General features: G+C 35.0%; 1 protein-coding gene across 6 annotated transcripts in view; it reads left to right on the top strand.

Moving 5' to 3' along the window:
• Window positions 1-18,608, top strand: part of TENT2 (terminal nucleotidyltransferase 2) — a 68,224-nt gene that overhangs the window by 12,435 nt on the left and 37,181 nt on the right. For 3 of the 6 annotated variants that reach the window (XM_044916941.1, XM_044916939.1, XR_002480996.1), the window contains 3 exons: window positions 14,787-14,901; window positions 14,991-15,082; window positions 17,277-17,355. In XM_044916941.1, coding sequence (XP_044772876.1) covers window positions 14,787-14,901; window positions 14,991-15,082; window positions 17,277-17,355 — 286 coding nt within the window. Of the gene's footprint in view, window positions 1-14,786; window positions 14,902-14,990; window positions 15,083-15,502; window positions 15,518-17,276; window positions 17,356-18,608 lie in introns of those variants that run through there. The other 3 variants (XM_044916942.1, XM_044916940.1, XM_044916943.1) reach the window with 2 other exon arrangements.

Consider the following 18,608-nt stretch of genomic DNA (forward strand, 5'->3'; position numbering starts at 1 on the left):
AACAGTGTATGAATGTTCCAATTTCTCTCCATCCTTGCCAGCATTCATTATTGTCTGTCTTTTTGATTATAGCCATCCTGGTGGGTATGAAATGGTATCTCATTGTGATTTTGATTTCCATTTCGCTAATGATTAATGATGTTGGTCATCTTTTCATTTGCACGTTGGCTATTTGTGTATCTTCTTTGGATAACTGTTCAGATCTTTTGCCCATTTTTAATTGGGTTATTTATTTTTTATTGTTGAGTTGTAAGAGTTCTTTGTAATTCTCAGTATTAGACCTTTATCAGATTTGTGATTTGCAAATATATTCTCCCATTCTATGGTTTGTCTTTTTCCTTTCTTGATGGTGTGTTTCTTTGAAACACAAAAGCTTTTCATTTTAATGAAGTCCAAGTTATCTGTTTTTCTTTGGTTGCTGGAGCTTTTGGTGTCATATATGAGAAACCATTGCCTGATCCAGTGGCACAAAGATTAATGTCTGTGTGTTATTCTGAGAGTTTTATAGTTTTAGCTCTTAGATTTAGGTCTTTGGTCCATTTTGAGTTAATTTTTATATGATATGAAGTAGAAGTCCAACTTCATTCTTTTGCTGTTAGTCCAGTTGTCCCAGCACTATTTATTAAAAGGATTCTGTCATTTTTTTGTTATTATGAAGTGGGAAAGCAGTTAGGCGAAAACAGCAGGAGGGAGGAAGAGGCAAAGTAAAATGGGAAAAGACTAACTTGAGAAGTTTTGGTACTGTTCCCCCCAGCCCCCCCCATTCTTTCTCCTTTCTTTGATTTCTCATTTTAAAGAAACTGTTGTAATACTATAATGTGAAAGCCTGTGGTGTAAATCAAATCCGACCAATTCTTTGAGTGAATATTAAGAATCTTTTACGATATGTGGGTTTTTAATGTATGTATGCAGGCTCATTTTTTATGGAATTTATAAGTATTGAAGCTTTCTATATTTTTGCATGTATTTATATGTTTAATAGTTAACTATTAGAACTAACTACTAGTTCTGCACATAAACTAAATATATGTTGAGTCTCAGTAAATTTAATAACATAATTTATATCAGTATATATCATCTAGTAAAGTATGGTTCCATATCAATAACTTTTTCTTTGCTTAATAGCATAGGAAAAGATTCTCTTAAATCTTAACGTTTGTGGAGTAAGCATTTATTTTAGAAAGATAAGGGTATATTTTGTTGTTAAGCCAATTTCTTTGAGAGTTACTCTCTACTTGCCTAGTTGTAGGGGAAAGAAGGCAAGCAGTTAGTTCTGTGTTCATTCTTTAAGCGAACACTTTTAAAGAAAACTAACATTTATTGATGTCTTTTCTCTTCTAGGCATTCTACATATGTTATGTCATTTAGTCTTTTCAACAACCCCATGACATGGATATTACCCTAATTTTACTGAGGCTCAGAAAGCTAAATAACTTGCTCAAGGTCACAGCTAGTAAGTGACACAATTGAGATTTGACCCTTGTCTCTGATAATACAAAGAGGAGGAACTTAAGATGCTTAAAATCAAGGGTAGGGAGATGACTTTCTTAGAACTGACTGTAACACCAGGTAACCTGTGGCAGTAGCAGCTAATACTAATAAGTATCTTTCTTTGCCAGCAGTGTGTTCAGTGATTTGTATTGTTTACCTCTGTTTACCTCTGCTACAGTATGAAGTGAATGGGAGCTTCAGTGTGAAATAAAAATGGGCTAGTGGTTTCAGGCCTTGAATGCCACTGAAGGTTTTTGAGTAGAGGAATAGCACAATCAGATTGGCATTTTGGAGAAGATAGTTCTTGTGGTATAGTGGAGTTGAGCTTGGAATAAGGAGGGACTGGAAGATGGATGATTATTACCTTGAAGGCTATTAAATTCATTCAGATGAGACATGCTGAAGCTTTCAGTTATGGCATATGGTAGTGAGGAAGATGTGAGAGACCATGCATAAGGAAAATTGGTAGAATGTGTGGAATCGTTGAATATAGGGAAGAGAGAGAGAGAGAGGCATTTGTGGCTCCAGTGATTTGATTTTGGACTACTAACAGAAATAAGGAATATAGATTTGGGGTATATAAATTAATTGAGGAACTAGTCAAGAACTATTTGTAACCATGGTAAGATTTGTAATTTTTGTGCACTTGAGAAAGCTTGTATTCTGAATATTGCTCACTAAGAATATAGGGCTATGGGAAAATAGAGCTGGAGTAGGCTACTCAAAATCTAAACAATTTTGTGACCAGAACACTATCAAGAGTAATAACTGATGCCTTGGGAAATAACTTGGTTAGACCAGGTAGGCGGCTTAGTATGGCTGGATGCTGCTGCAGGGGATATTAAAAATATACAAAATAGAGTTGGGATACTGCCTTGTGGTGGACATTGAGACAAGGCAGTTAAAAGTGGAGCTCTGAGTCTGTGAGGCTGCTGTTAATAGACACAGAAGGAAATACATCAGCAGAGAGTTGTCTGAGGCTGACGGGATGCTTTATTGAGTGGGAACCGTCAATATAGTGGGAACCCAAATAGGTGGGAACTTATTTTTAGTTGTGTTAGATCTATAAGGACTCCTACTGTGCAGCAGCCAAACTGAGGAATTCTTTTTCTTCCTCATGAAGGTTATGATGTAGAATTTCAGCTCCATGTTCAAATTAACTAACATGTTGAATTGATACCGTTCACCTACTTATCAATTGTCTATAAGCTAATTGGTATTGTAGAAAAATATGTTGTAGTTGAATTGGCAGTATATATTTCAGAAGCAAAGCAGGGCCAGAGGTATGAATCCTGAAGTCTCCTATAATGAAATTCTTGGGAGTAGACTAGATTCTGTTTTTATTTATTATTCAACAAATACTTGTGAGTGCTGTTATCTATGTGCTACAATGTTGTACCACAGTGTTGTGCTAAATATACATGGTCACGGTCTCTTTACCATATACATACAGTATAGTGAGAGGGAGAACCATTAAAGAATGGCCATTCAAATCACAGTTTTATTTATATATTTGTAAGTTCAGTGAAGGAAAATTGCAGTTCTGAGAGTGTTTTTGAGGTCAGGGATGGTCTAGAGGAGGTAATGTTTTAGCTGAGATCTGAAGGATGAGTACGGGTTAACTAGTGAAAGAGTGGTGGGGTTGGAGAGAATGCTTCAGGGAGAAGGAACAGTATCTTCGAAGGTCCCACTGTAGAAAGGAACATGGAGTATGCAAGGAACTGAAAGGAGGCCAAGGTGGCTAGAGTTTGGTTGATTAGGGGAGGAGAGTGGCTGAAGTGTGGTAGGAGAAGTGAGGAGAGGGCCAAACACTAGTATATTATTTTGGTGTTCAACCTAAGAGCAGTGGAATACCATGCAGGGCGTTTTTTAGGCAGGGAAGAGAGGTAAGTTAAAATTATTTTTACTTCACTGTGGAATTTGAACAAGGATAGATGTAGAAAGTTATTGTAGTATTCTATTCTGGGTAAAAGGTAGTGTTGCCTTGAATTATGCAGTGTTGGTAGTTAAGATGAAGAGAAATTGTTGGATTTAAGCTGTATTTGGGAATTGAAATTGATAGGATTTGGTGATTTGATTAGATTATGTCACCTAAGCCTCTTGACTCTTGACATTTTGGACCAACTTTCTTTAAAGTGGAGAGGCTGTCTTGTGCATCTTAGAATGTCTAGCTGCATTTCTGGCTTTAACTCACTAGATGCCACCAATCCTGTTAAGAGAAACAAAAGTCTACAGACATTGCCAAATGTCCCCTGGGCGGGGGTGGGGGCTGGGGGTAGCTGGTGGGGGTGGGGTGGGGGTGGGTGGGTGCAGAATTGCCTTTGGTCGAGAACCACTAGATTAGATAGAGAAGAAGGTACTGAGGATTACTTCTAAGTTTCAGGATTCTACATGGATTCCTGGTAGGTTCATTCACTGAGATGGAACAAAATGGAAGAGGAACAATATTTATGTCAATAGGAATTGGAGGATAAGCAGGGGCCTCATGAAGTCTGTGGACATGTTGTCTTTATCATGCATTTTGAAACATCAAATTAGATATTAGAGATGATAGTTTAATATTATAGATCTGAAATTCACAGGAAAGATACCAGAAATGTACATTTGGTAATCATTGGCATATAGATGGTAACTGAAGCCAAGAGGGTGGATATAATTGTTCAGGGAGAGAAGAGAGCCTGGATTCAAGACTGAAATAGTTTGTGGAAAGAATGGGAAAACAGAAATGGAAACTAAAAGTATATACAACTGTTTTTGGGAAGTGTGGCTGTAAAGGGGAGGAGCTAAAGATTTGAAGTTGGAACAAAGGTGTTTTTTGTTTTTTTTTTTTAATTTTTAAGGTTGGAGAAACTTCAACCACATGTAAACGTTTATGGGAAAGATTTAGTGGAAAGAGAGGAGATTGACTACTCTGCAAAGAAAAAAACAATCGTAATAAGTTTCCTCAGAAGTTAGAAAGGGCATGGATCCTGCTTATAGGCGCAGTGATTGGCTTTAGGGAAGAGAAAAGCTTTTTGGAATTGGAGGATAGGAGGGGAGGATTGGTGTAGATAACAGTTTGTAGATATGATATGGAGAAGTTAATGTGGCATTCCCATAGTTGAGTGGCTTCTTCCTGTTTTCATTCTGGGTTATTGTGCAAGGTCATCTATTACGAGTGGGGAGAATGAAGTGGGATGTCCAAGGTTTGAGAATAGTGGAGAAGGTTTGAAATAGCATTGACTGACTGCAGGAAATCAAGCTGTGAAATAGAGAAATAGAAATAGAGGAATAGAATGGAGAAGACTTGAAACAGTACTTGCTGTGTAGTGTAGAAGACCGACCTAAGATTGGTAATAATGAATTTATTGTAATTAATAATATATCAGTCAGCTGGTTCAGCCAGCTCCAAGGAAAGATTTTGTTAGTAAAAGTTTTAATTACTTTGAAAATTCATATTCTTCGTTTTGAAACCTGAAGATTTAAGTTTTGAAAATGAATACGCTCTGAATTTACTTTTTTCCCTCCATTTTAAAATCTTTTGTCTGTTTTTCAAGTTGCTGTATTAACAAACAACTCTTTAAGTAAAATATCTGAATTACCTTTCTGAATTAACTTTTATTTCACTCTAGCTTTTAGGTGAATATATGGTTGCCTGGACAAAAAAGAGGCTGTAGAGGAATCAAGAGTTAACCAAGCTCCTGAATTCTATCTATTATAACTGTTCTTTGGAAATTCTGGTTAGTTTGAAGATATTAATTGAATTGAAGTAATTGATTTTGAATTTTTAGTTGAGATGAGGTTAGGCTGAGGTTTTCTTGGTATTGATTATAAAATAAAAAGGTGATTATGAATGAATTACTCAAGATATCTTGTATAATGTTTAATTTTGGAGAGGAGAAAATTTTATGGATCCTCTTGGCACCCTTGGAGGAACAGTTTAGGGACAGTTAGAGATCTCTTAGAGGCTCTATCTTTAAAAAATTTTCTTTTAAATTTCATTATTGCTCTTAGAAACAAATTTAAAAAGGGAATGTTTGTAAAGCGTTAGCTCACTGAATTTCCAATACAGTTGGCCCTTGAACATCACAGTGATTAGGGGCGCCAACCTCTTACGCAGTTGAAAATCCCTGTATAACTTTTGACACCCAAAAAAATTCTGCTAATAGCCTACTGTATGTTACATGTATTATATACTGTATTCTTAAAGTAAGCTGGACAACAAATGTTAAAATCATACAAAAAAAAATACACTTACAGTACTATACTGCATTCATTGGAAAAAGTCTAAGTGGACCTGTGCAATTCAAACCTGTGTTGTTCAAAGGTCAACTGTAGTTAAAATGTGTATGCCCACATCTCCTACCTACCTCCTTTTTTCCAAGCTTTATTGAGGTATGACAAAAATTGTATGTATTTAAGTTGTACACTATAATGTCTATCAATTGTGAAATGACTACCACAATCAAACTAATGTCCTTTACCTCACACAGTTACCATAGTTTTTTGTTGTGAGAACAACTAAGATCTACACTCTTAGCAAATTTCAAGTATATAATGCATTTTATTAAAGTCACCATATTGTACATTATATTTCTGGAACTATCTTATAACTGCAAGTTTGTATGCTTTGACCAACATCACCCCATTTCCCCCATACCTCCCAGCTCCTGATAATCACCGTTCTACTTTCTGCTTATTTATTTGACTTTTTAAGATTTAAGATTTAAGATAAGTGAGATCATGCAGTATTTTATTTTTATGTGTAGCTTATTTCATTTAGCATAATGTCTTCCAGGTTTGTCCATGTTGCAAATGGCAGAATTTCCTTCTTTTGTAAGGCCAAATAATATTCCATTGTGCGTATGTATATGTGTGGGTATGTATGTATATGTGTATGTGTATATATGTGTATATGAATGTGTATGGGTGTGTGTGTGTGTGTGTGTATATATATATATATATATATATATATATATATGCCACATTTTCTTTATCCATTCATCCATTGACAGACATTTAGGATGTTTCCGTATCTTGGATATTGTGTTTAATGCTGTAGTGAACATGGAGTGCAGATACCTCTTTGAGATAGTGACTTTATTTCTTTTGAATATATACCCAGAAGTGCTGGATCATATGGTAGTTCTATTTTTAATTTTTTGAGGAGCCTCCATACTGTTTTCCAGTATGGTTGTAACAATTTACATTTTTACCAACAGTGTGGAAGGGTTTCCTTTTCCTCTACATCTTGGCCAACACTTGTTACCTTTAACTTTTTGATAATAGCCTTTTAACAAGTGTGAGATAATATCTCATTGTGGATTTGATTTGCATTTCCCTGATGATTAGTAATGTTGAACATCTTTTCAGGTACCTGTTGGCATTTGTGTATCTTCTTTGGATTCCAAATGTTTGTTCAGGTCCTTTGCCCATTTTTAAATTGGGTTATTGATTGATTGCTATTGAGTCATAGGAGTTTCTTACATATTTTGGATATTAACTCCTTATTGGATCTATCATTTGTGAATATATTCTCCCATTCTGTAGGTTCCTTTTTCAATTTGTTGACTGTTTCTTTAGCTGTGCAGAAATTTTTTAGTTTGATGTAGTCCCACTTGTTAATTTTTAGCTTTTGTTGACTGTGCTTTTAGTGTCAGGTCCAAAAAAAATCATTGCAAGACCACTGTCAAGGAGCTTTTAGAGTTTTACAGTTTCAGGTCTTACTTTTAAATCTTTTTTTTTTTTAAGATTTTATTTATTTACTTTTAAATCTTTAATCCACTTTGAGTTGGTTTTTGTGTTTGGTGTAAGATAAGGGTCCAGTTTCATTCTTTCACATGTAGATTTCCAGTTTGCCCAACATTGTTGAGGAATATCCTTTTCGTATAGTCCGTCCCATTGCATAGTCTTGGCACCTTTGTCAAAGATAAGTTAACTGTGTACATATGAGTTTATTTCTGGGCTCTGTAGTGGTCTGGTGTCTGTTTTTATGCCAGTACCATACTGTTTTGAATACCATACCTTTGTAGTATAATTTGAAATCAGGAGTGTGATGTTTCCATTGTTGTTCTTGCTCAAGATTGCTATAGCTTTTCTGGGTTATTTTTGGTTCCATGGGACTTTTACCAACGCTTTTTCTATTTCTGTGAAAAATGCCATTGGAGTGTTGATAGGGTTTGCATTAAATCTATAGATTGATTTGGACTTTTTAACAATTTTAGTTCTTCCAATCCATGAATGCAGGATATCTTTCCATTTATTTGTTGTCTTTAATTTCTTTTGTCAATATTTTATAGTTTTCATCGTAGAACTCTTTTCCCTCCTTGGTTAAATTTATTCCTAGGGCTCTATCTTTATAATGTATGTCTCAGAAAAGTTTTGAAAGCTACTGAGATGTATTTTTCTGTAGAAAATCTAGGCCAGGACTGTACACAATAGGTCCTCAAGTGAAAGCTTGTTTTGTTTTGTTTTTCCATTCTCCTTTTATTTCTTGGTCAAGTTCAATAATAATACATGCCTAAAAGCAATCAGACTTAAGGGAAAGAAATCAGTAATTCAAAGTGCCTAATTAATGTGCCAGTTTATAAATTAAGAAGACTCTACTCCACACAAAAACAGTAATTTAACACAAAAACAAGGAGTATGTTTTTGGCATGACATTTTCCTGATTCTATTTTATTTTAGTCAATTTTAAGAGAAAGGGAATTTAACATCAGTAACGAATTTAAACTTTTATTATATATCTAGCTTTATTTTTCCAGAGTTAACGTATGTAACAAATATTATGGCAATCTTTGTTGCCTGAGGGGAGAGAGCAGGAGAGAGCCTGAGGAATTGATAGTTTTTGTTGAAATGTTTATGAATTAATAACTAATGTTTTCTGTACCATATTTAATTTTATTGCTCCTGTCTTTGAAAGCTTGTTTCTGAGTTGTGTTTGTTGTTTCAGATAGCACTTATATTTAGTCAAAAACTTGTTACCGTTTTCATATAGTATATGATCAGGTTTTGGTAATCCCAGCTGAAAGGTTTTTTTCACTTTCTTTTACATGGGGACCCAGCTAACACGGACAAATGTAGAAGCTGCTGAGAATGACATGTGAAAGTTATACCTTAAGCTTATTTATTGACACATTTAAAAGCTTTTCTGAATCTGTGTATGCTTGTCCTTGATGACTTGTGTTGACCTAAGACAGTAACTTCATTGGTAATTTTTTTGAGCCTGGCTTTGAAGACAGGTTATAATATTTTTTAGGGAAAATGAACATTTATATTTGGAAGAAACATTAATTTTAGTATTTTATACTATATGTAGGTAAATATTTTGTACAGTTTTGAACAGATACAACTTTTATTTATAGTGAGAAAGTGATATCTTCTACAATTACTTTAAATTAAAGTAATAGATCCTGGAAGGCAGCCTAAACAGGTAGTATTGTAGAGATTGAAACAACTTTAAGAGTAATCTATTATATGGATACTTTGTTGGAATCATTTTTTTAAACCAGTGATGAGGAAAAATATGCTTCTGAGTGAAGCAAAAGCAAGTTCCTGAAGTGCCATTATTCATAGTCACGTTGGTATTACATACATGATTTGAATATTTGATGCCTGATATTCATCAGCCAAGGAGAATTCATATCATTCATTCCGCCCCCCCGAATTATAAGAACATTGAGCCATCTTCTGAAATATTTCTCTAAATTTAAGTAGTAGAAGTCTTATTTCAGCATGTATGTACATTTATTTTGAGTTTTGTCTCATTTGTACTCTATATTCTATATGGTGTCTGTTCTAGGATGCAGGAACATAATTTGATAATGTGAATCCCTAAGTAAATAGCTAGATAATGAGAATTCTTTTTTTTTTTTTTTTTTTTTTAAGATTTTATTTATTTGTGAGAGAGAGAATGAGAGACAGAGAGCATGCGAGGGAGGAGGGTCAGAGGGAGAAGCAGACTCCCCGCCAAGCAGGGAGCCCGATGCGGGACTCGATCCCGGGACTCCAGGATCACGACCTGAGCCGAAGGCAGTCGCTCAACCAACTGAGCCACCCAGGCGCCCCGAGAATTCTTTTGTATAGAAACCTGTTAGTGCTTCATTTTAGCAGTACTTGAAAGAGAAGAAACGTTTCCATGAATGTAAAAAAGGGAAAGGAGCAAGAGTATATAGAATTTTATATTTTTCACATAATCATGAATTTTTTTGTATAGGAATGTTTCTATATGAATATCATTTGGATGAAAGAACTTCATAAATATGATAAAATTTTATTTGAGCATTGTTATAAAGAAATTTCTTTTTGCTACCCAAGAAATGTAGTTATATGTAGGATAATACCTACTATTAGTTCTAGGATTGTGTTGATCTGCCTAACTGATTCTCTAGATCATGGGGTCGGCAAAACTTTTTCTATAAGGGCCAAATAGTAAATAATTTAGACATGTGGGCTGTGTGGGGTCTCTGTTAAATATTCTTTTTTCTTTTCTCTCTTTTTGAAACAATGCTTAAAACATGTAAAAATTATTTTATCTTACTGCCTCTGCAAAACAGTTCAAGGACAGTATTTGGCTTACAGGCCATAGTTTGCCAGTCCTGCAAATCAATAAAATTTAATTGTTAAGTGTTATTTAAAATTTTATATTAACCACTTTACTGGCCACTTCTTTCAAATCTTTTATAAACTTGGATGCTTTTATTTTATTTTATTTTAAAAGATTTTATTTATTTATTTGACAGAGACATAATGAGAGAGGGAACACAAGCAGGGGGAGTGAGAGAGGGGGAAGCTGGCTTCCCGCAGAGCGGGGAGCCCGATGCAGTGCTCGATCCCAGGACCCTGGGATAATAACCTGAGCTGAAGGGAAACGCTTAATGACTGAGCTACCCAGGCGCCCCTAAACTTGGATGCTTTTGAAAAGGTTTTTATGGAAAATATCAAATATATACAAAAATAGAATATAGTATCATAAATCCTCATATTACGAAGCTTTAAAAACCACCAACATAACTACCAATTTTATTTCATCTATACCTCTCTTCCTCATTTGTTTGAAGTACATGAAAGATATCATATCATTATATTCACAAATATTTCAGTATTTTTTGTTCTCTTTTTAATCTATCCTTTTGCCTATGCCATACTTTCTTGTTTACTGTAGCTGTTATAGTAAGTCTTGAAGTCTGATAAGGCAAATCCTCCAACTTTTTTCTTCCTTTTTTTTTTTTCTTTTTGGCTATTCTTGGTCTTTTGCCTTTCAAATAAAATTTAAAGTTACTTTCTCAACTTCTAGAAACAAACATGCTGGGTATTTTATTTTGTTTTGATTGCATTGACTGTGTAGATTAATTTCAGGAGCATTAACATCTTAACACTAGTTACCTGATCCATGAACATGGTATAGCTCTCCATTTATTTAGGTTTTTAATTTCTCACATCAGTACTTAGTAATTTTAAGTGTACAAGTTTTATGTATCTTTTGGTAAACATATTTCTAAAATACTTATGTTTTTTGCTGCGTTTGATAAGTTTTTAAAATGTAGATTTCCAATTCTTTTTTGTTAGTACTAGTATAGATACTTTATAGTCACTTATCTTTTTGGAAAATAAAACATAGGAGAAAAAGCCTTGGCTTGATATATTATATTAAAATTTCCAGTAGTTTTGTGGACATGTCTTTCTGGTGTGCTTTATTATCTGTAGGAGTGTTAGTCTATTCTCAGTTTTCTTATAAAAACTTTGTATGAAGGGCACCTGAGTGGCTCAGATGGTTGGGCATCTGCCTTGGGCTCAGGTCATGATCTGAGTGTCCTGGGATCAAGCCTCACATTGGGCTCCCAGCTCAGCAGGGAGTCTGCTTCTCCTTCCTCTGCCTCTCCCCCTGCTCATTCTCTCTCTCTCTTATCTGTCTCACATGAATAAATAAAATCTTTAAAAAACAAAACAAGACAAAAAACCAAAAAACTTTGTATGAAAATTGACCAGAGTCCTTTTTAGGCATTATTTCTTCAAATATTTTTTCTGTCCTCTTATTCTCACCTCTCTGAGATTCCAAAATTTGCATTTAACAAATCCAAATACAAGTGAGATGCCTTTTCCTGTACTACTTTTAAATTAGAATGGTTGGGCAGACTAGCTTTCCTAGATTTATGGCTTTAGGAATCCTTTTCTATAGTTATGTAGTATTCAGAAATATACTGTCTGACACTTTTTCTCTCCTTTTTCTTTACTTATAGCTAGACTAGGATTTTTCAGCATTTTGGGTCAGATAGTCTTTGCTGTGAGGGATTGTCCCAATTCATTGTAGGATATTTAGTGGCATCCTGACCTCTAACTACTGGATGCCAGTGACCACCCTATGGCACCCCTCTTGCCCCCAGTTATGATAACTAAAAATGTTGCCAGACAGTGTCATATGTCCCTTGGGAGTCAGAATCATTTTAGTTCTAGACCGTGTTTTCTTTGCCCCTTATGGCTCTCTACTGTTTAGTTTAGATTTCTCCTGGCAGTTTCTGCTTGTGTGTTGCTTTGTCTTAGAAGGGAGCTTTCACTTTGTTTTGAGATTTCTGATCTTTCTGTGATCCTCTTGCATTTACCTGTAAACTCTCGCATGTAGCCTGTGAAACTCTCCCGCAGTTTTGGTTGCTGTTCCACTCTGAATTGGATTCCTCAATTTGAGGAAGGGGGCAGAAAGTACTACCTATAGGCAATTTGATTTCTGGATGGTCTGGCTTCAGGACTGTCCAAAATCTTTTTCCTTTTTTTCTTCTTAATGTTTCTGGTACCATGTGGGTCTTGCTGCTATTGGTATTTGGTTCCAATTGCTCATATTTTGGGGTTTATGAGTGATACGTAGTCATTTGTATTTGTTGGCCCTCTTTTATTTTATTTTGGTTTGGTTTTATATGTTTGTTTTATTCTGGTTGCTTTATGTTTTTTTGGAGAGAGGGTTATTAAAAACTATTAAAATATTAATGTTAAGTATATTAATATTATTATCAAAGGAATATTAAAAATGACGTCTCTTTCATTGTCTAATTGCCCAGACTGCCTCTGCCTTCTTTTTTTTTTTTTTTTTTTAAGATTTTATTTATTTATTTGAGAGAGAGAATGAGACAGAGAGAGAGAGCATGAGAGGGGGAGGATCAGAGGGAGAAGCAGACTCCCTGCTGAGCAGGGAGTCCGACGCTGGACTCGATCCCGGGACTCCAGGATCATGACCTGAGCCGAAGGCAGACGCTTAACCATCTGAGCCACCCAGGCGCCCTGCCTCTGCCTTCTTAAAATGTGTATTCTAAACATGACAAAAGAAAATGTTTTATTTTTTTGTCCATCTATTTAAAAATTCTTTCTTTTTTTAATTAAAAAATTTTTAATGAAGTACAGTTGACATATAATATATTAGTTTTAGGTGTACAACAGTGATTTGATAATTATATATGTTAGGAAATGCTCACCACATTAAATGTAATTATTCTGTCACAGCAGTATAAAGTTATTACAATATTATTGACTACGTTCCCTATGCCCTATCTTTCAACCCTGTAACATAGTTATTTTGTAACAAAGTTTGTATCTCTTAATCCCCTTCACCTATTTTGCCTATTCCTCTATGCCCTCCTTTTGACAGCCACCAGTTTGTTTTCTGTATGTATGAGTTTGTTTCTGTTTTTGTTTTGTTTATTTGCCTGTTTTAAGAAAACATTTAAATGATGGGTGAGACTAGTGCTTCATGGCACATGGGCTCTGGGGAAGGCCTAGAGAGGGAGAGGCTGAAAATGCAAGAGAGATATGGAAAAACTCATGGAAGTATTTGTGCCCTGAAACAAAAGTATTGGTAGAGGGATTAACTTTGAACAGGGGAAGAGAACAGTTTGTCTGACAGAAGAGATAAAGAGATGAGATTCATTCAGGTATATTAGTTTGCAGAACTTTGCAGTTAGGAAGCTGAGGAATGTTACATCTGCTATTTTCACTTTTCTTAGTAAACTTTATGTAAAGTTATTTGCTACAGAGAATGAGGTAAGTATAGGGGACTTGAGGAAAGTAGTAAAGATTTTAGAACGATGATGGTGAGAAGTGAGAGCAAAATCTAACCAGAGGCATGGAAGCCTGAATGATGCTAAGGACCAACCTTAGGACTTTATAGTTGAAAGAGGTCAGTTTTGTGATTTAAAAATTTTTTTCAGTTTCATGTTCTGATGTAAGAACTTGGAAGGTGGTTGTATAGACCTAAGATTAAGATTTTTCAGGACAGATGTTAGATTGAGCATGACAAGGGGATAATGTTAAGGCATGACAAAAGAGAGTGGTTCAAGGGATGCACTTTGTGGTATAGACTGGATAGGGAAAGAAATTATACCACTCAGGTGCTAATGAGCTGGGAAAAAAGGGAGGATTCAGTAAAATTCAGGTCTTTATGGTTCTGGAACAGGTATGAGGGGAGTAAGAAAGTAAGAATTGGACAGGAGATTGAAGCCAAGATAGAATATTGGAATTTAAAATTTCAGAGGTCTGTTCTCTTTTATTGTAAAGACCATGTTATGGCTGTGGGAGTGTAATGCTGATGAAAAATATTGAAGTAAGAGAAGTTCAGAAATGGTTGGAGTATGTTGTGATATGTATATAGCCTGTTGTAGATGAGGAAATTACCTGTGATGATAAGAGTTGGGTTGGAGGGGAAAGTGTAAACCAGATAGGTAGATGAACAAGGAGATCTATCTATAGATGGCAATAAGAAGACAGGGTTCAAGCCAGTATTGTAAAAATGGGGAAGGAGGGCGGTTTGCGTGGGCAAGGACCACCAGGGGTTTTTCTTTTAAAGTTTGTTAATATTTGTTATTGGTGGTATGAATATTGGGTTGGGCAAACTTCTTTTTTAAAGGGACAGATAGTAAATATTTTAGACTTTGCCATTCATATGTTTCTGTTGCATATCTTTACTTGTTTGTTTTTATAACCCTTTAAAAATGTAAAAACCATTCTTAGCTCATGTGCCTTCCAGAAACAGGCAGCAAGTGAAAATTGTAGTTTGCTGTCCCAAGGCTTATACTCATTAAGAATTTTCTGTGACCAACTGTACTTTTCCTGTGACTTATCAATGATACTTTACTTTGGAAAAGTTAGTAACTATTTTAGTTATTAAGTAACTATTGAGTAACAGTAGTTTTGGAAAATGTTAAGGAGATAAATATTCATTTATTTTTTTAAAATACTGTTGTATTTAAAATACTGTGTAAAACAACACTTCTTAGGATGGTAATTACTTTTACATTTCTGAACAAAATTTTTACTTTTTTTGCGGTGGATTCAAGTTGAGTCAGCAGATACTGGAGTTATTTGAAGCATGTCAGCAGCAAGTAAGTGATTTAAAGAAGAAAGAACTGTGTCGAACACAGCTGCAGAGAGAAATTCAGCTGTTATTTCCACGTATGTTTCCCTATTTTGCATGCCCTTTGTATATGCATTCCTACTTCAAATATTAAATAATACCTTATAATTCCATTCTATTTCTCTAGAAAGCAGACTTTTTTTGGTTGGGTCCTCTTTGAATGGATTTGGTACCCGGAGCAGTGATGGTGATTTATGCCTAGTTGTTAAAGAAGAACCAGTAAGTAATGAAATATTTATTGCAAGTGTTCTTCTTATGTTAAGTCATTCAAGAAATTTCATATAAAAATTGTTGAAGAGGCGTGCCTTGGGTGGCTCAGTTGGTTAAGCATCTGACTCTTGATCTCAGCTCTTGATCTTAGGGTTGTGAGTGTGAGTCCCACTTTGGGCTCCATGCTGGGTGTGGAGCCTAGTTAAAAAAAAACAAAAAAAACCATTAAAGGGAAAAACTTCTTTTGTTTTAATTAGTTCTTTGGATTCTCTCTTCATAGTAATTCAAGGAAAGTCAGGAAATGCCTTTTCTTTTAAGGCATGTGCATACGTACAAATACACATAACAGGGATTTTAGCATTTATTTTATTTTATTTTTTTTTTAAAGATTTTATTTATTTATTTGAGACAGAGAGAATGAGAGACAGCATGAGAGGGAGGAGGGTCAGAGGGAGAAGCAGACTCCCTGCCGAGCAGGGAGCCCGATGCGGGACTCGATCCCAGGACTCCAGGATCATGACCTGAGCCGAAGGCAGTCACTTAACCAACTGAGCCACCCAGGCGCCCTAGCATTTATTTTTAAGTTGTTAAAGTAAGATGGCTTCACTGTGTTTGCTCTGCCTCTATTCTGAAATGTCATTGGATTGGATATGTTGCCAGGATGCAACAAGAAGAGTATGTGTCAGTATTATTTTGATGTTTCCTTTCCGTTTGAATTATCAGTGATTCTATTTTTAATCTTTTTTTTCCCCTTTAGAAATGCTATGGGATTTGGAGTTCTTATTTTGGGAATACAAAAAGGGATTTCACTGACTTTTAAAAAAATACTATTGTGATTGAATATATTTTTCTATGATATTTTGGGTTTATTTTTATTTTTATTTAGCAACCAAATTTTGTTATTTAGTTTATGTTTGTTTGAATTTCCTGTTAACTGATACTCTTTTTTTTTTTTAAAGATTTTATTTATTTATTTCAGAGAGAGAGAATGAGAGAGAGAGCACATGAGAGGGGGGAGGGGCAGAGGGAGAAGCAGACTCCCTGCCGAGCAGGGAGCCCGATGCGGGACTCGATCCTGGGACTCCAGGATCATGACCTGAGCCGAAAGCAGTCGCTTAACCAACTGAGCCACCCAGGCGCCCAGTTAACTGATACTCTTGTGGGTCCTTAATACCACAGCAATTGGTGTTCATTAAGCTAACTTGAAGCAATCTCTTTAATATGCTGAGGTCTCTTCTGAATTACCAAAGATTAATTTCACTATAGTTTTAATATTCGTTATTACATTTCACCTCTTTAAAAATACAAAAAATATCTACTGAATCATAATATATATTTTTATTATTTCATTAACAAAATTGGCTTCTAGTTACTGCAAATCAGAAAGAGATTTATTCCAGGAAAGAAACTGACATGTTTTTAGGCTTTGAAATCATGTAAAGGAAAACTTTGGAAAAAAGCCTCGGAAATAATAAACATAGTGAAGAATACTAGACTTTTAATTAAATCTTTCTCTCAGAATTCGAGTTAGACTCTACCCAGCCACATCCTACTAATCCGCTCTTGTTCATATGTTTGAATCATGTCAGAACTTAGAGTGAGACACCAGATTTGAACCTTATCCTTAAGATAAGGATACAATCTGTTAACAGAAAGTTAAAATTATGTTTGTTCTTTTTTTCTTTTTTTTTTATTTGAAGATTTTATTTGAGAGAGAGAGAGAGAGAGACAGTAGGAGCAGGGGGGATAAGAGCGGGGGCGGGGGGTAGAGGGGTAGAGGGAGAGGGAGAAGCAAACTCTCTGCTGAGCAGGGAGCCTGGTGCAGGGCTCAGTCCCAGGACCCTGGCATCATGACCTGGGCTGAAGGCAGACGCTTAACGACTGAGCCACCCAGGCGCCCTCTGTTTGTTTTTCTAGGAGAAGATTGCTTTATGTCCATTTATACTAAAGTTAAATGACATATAAGACTTTTAATATTTTTTAAATTTTGCCTTAAGTTTATGATTAGGAATTGATTTAGGAATGTTGATGTGAAAGACAGCATTAAAGTTGACTTTTTCTATAATGTAATTTAATGTATACTGAAAAATAACTCTGAAGAAAAGTTTACTTTGTATGGTTTCTCTTTGATGAGAAACATTAAGAAAATAAAACACTAAATTTAGGAAGGTAATGAAAAAACACTTTATTTTTAACTTTTCAGTGTTTTTTTCAGGTAAATCAGAAGACTGAAGCACGGCATATACTCACCTTAGTCCATAAACACTTCTGTACTAGACTTTGTAAGTTTCATATGCCTCAAGTTCATATGTCATCTGACGTAACTATTTAATATGTCTCTCACTTTATTTTCTGGTAAGAGTTGTTTATCTGGTCAGGATAGGTATAATATGGATCCTTTTTTTTCCAAGTGAATTCTTTTTAACTCCTGATTAGAAAGATAACAATTCTTTGAGTTTACTTAGAAGATAATCCCACTGCATGCACTGGGAATTCAAATATATATAAGCTTCAGTTCTTTTTCTCAGTAGACTATTAGGGAAGCCAAAGCATGAATATGAATAGCTGTAGTGCAGAGTATCTGTGAAAAGCCAAAAGGGTGATACAAATAAAGTATTCATGTGGGGAAGTGAGAATTTCATCTGTTTTGCAATGACATGCAGTTTATGACGTCACATTTTAAAAATAGAATCACTGAACATGAAGCCCGTAAATGAATTACTCCAACAAAAAGCAAAATTATTGACTTAGGCCATTTTATTATAAGATTTTATTCTTGAATAAGTGAGCTAAGTGGATTTTAATCTACATGTTAAGCCATCTCAAATTATTTTAAATTTCCACAATATTGTGGACAGTTTAAGTCACTCTACCTGTGTGATGTTGGAAAGAGCTGTGCCCATTTATTCAACAGATACTCCTATGTGTCAGGCTTTGGCCTGGAAAATACAAAGTTAAGTGACAAGTTATTGCCCTGGATGAGTTATATCTACTGTTGGAGAGAAATAAATGAAGTGATTTATTTTAGTGGACTTAAGTTTTCACATTTGTGAAGTAAAGGAGTAATTCATACCTTAAATGGATTTTCCATAGCTGTTATTAGAATACTCAAATATTAAAAACAAAGGGACGTTAGAAATCATCTACTTCAAAAGTTTTTTTGGTTGTTATTTTTCATAGTTAAGGAGAATGATGATCAGTGGGTTTAGTAATTAGCCTGAGGAGTATAGTTTGTTTGTTGCTCTCAGAACCTGTACCTGGAACTTGCGACTTTTAACTCTTAATCTTATTTTTCATTGAAGCCTCATTGAATTCCTGCACACAAATTCTATTTGAAGCTTGACGTATTTTATGATTTTGGTGGTAAAAGCATTATAACAGGAAAAATTATCATTTTTAAGTCTGGTATTATGCTTTTCTTTAGTTACAGCATTAGGAAATCGTTCCTTTGGGAAGAGTTTGCAGTTTCCTTTTTTTATATATTCCTGTATTTTCCTAGTTTTCTATAATGGACGTGTATTATTTTTAAAAAAAT

This window comes from Neomonachus schauinslandi, chromosome 7 (assembly GCF_002201575.2).
Source record: "Neomonachus schauinslandi chromosome 7, ASM220157v2, whole genome shotgun sequence".
In the NCBI taxonomy this organism is placed as follows: domain Eukaryota; kingdom Metazoa; phylum Chordata; class Mammalia; order Carnivora; family Phocidae; genus Neomonachus; species Neomonachus schauinslandi.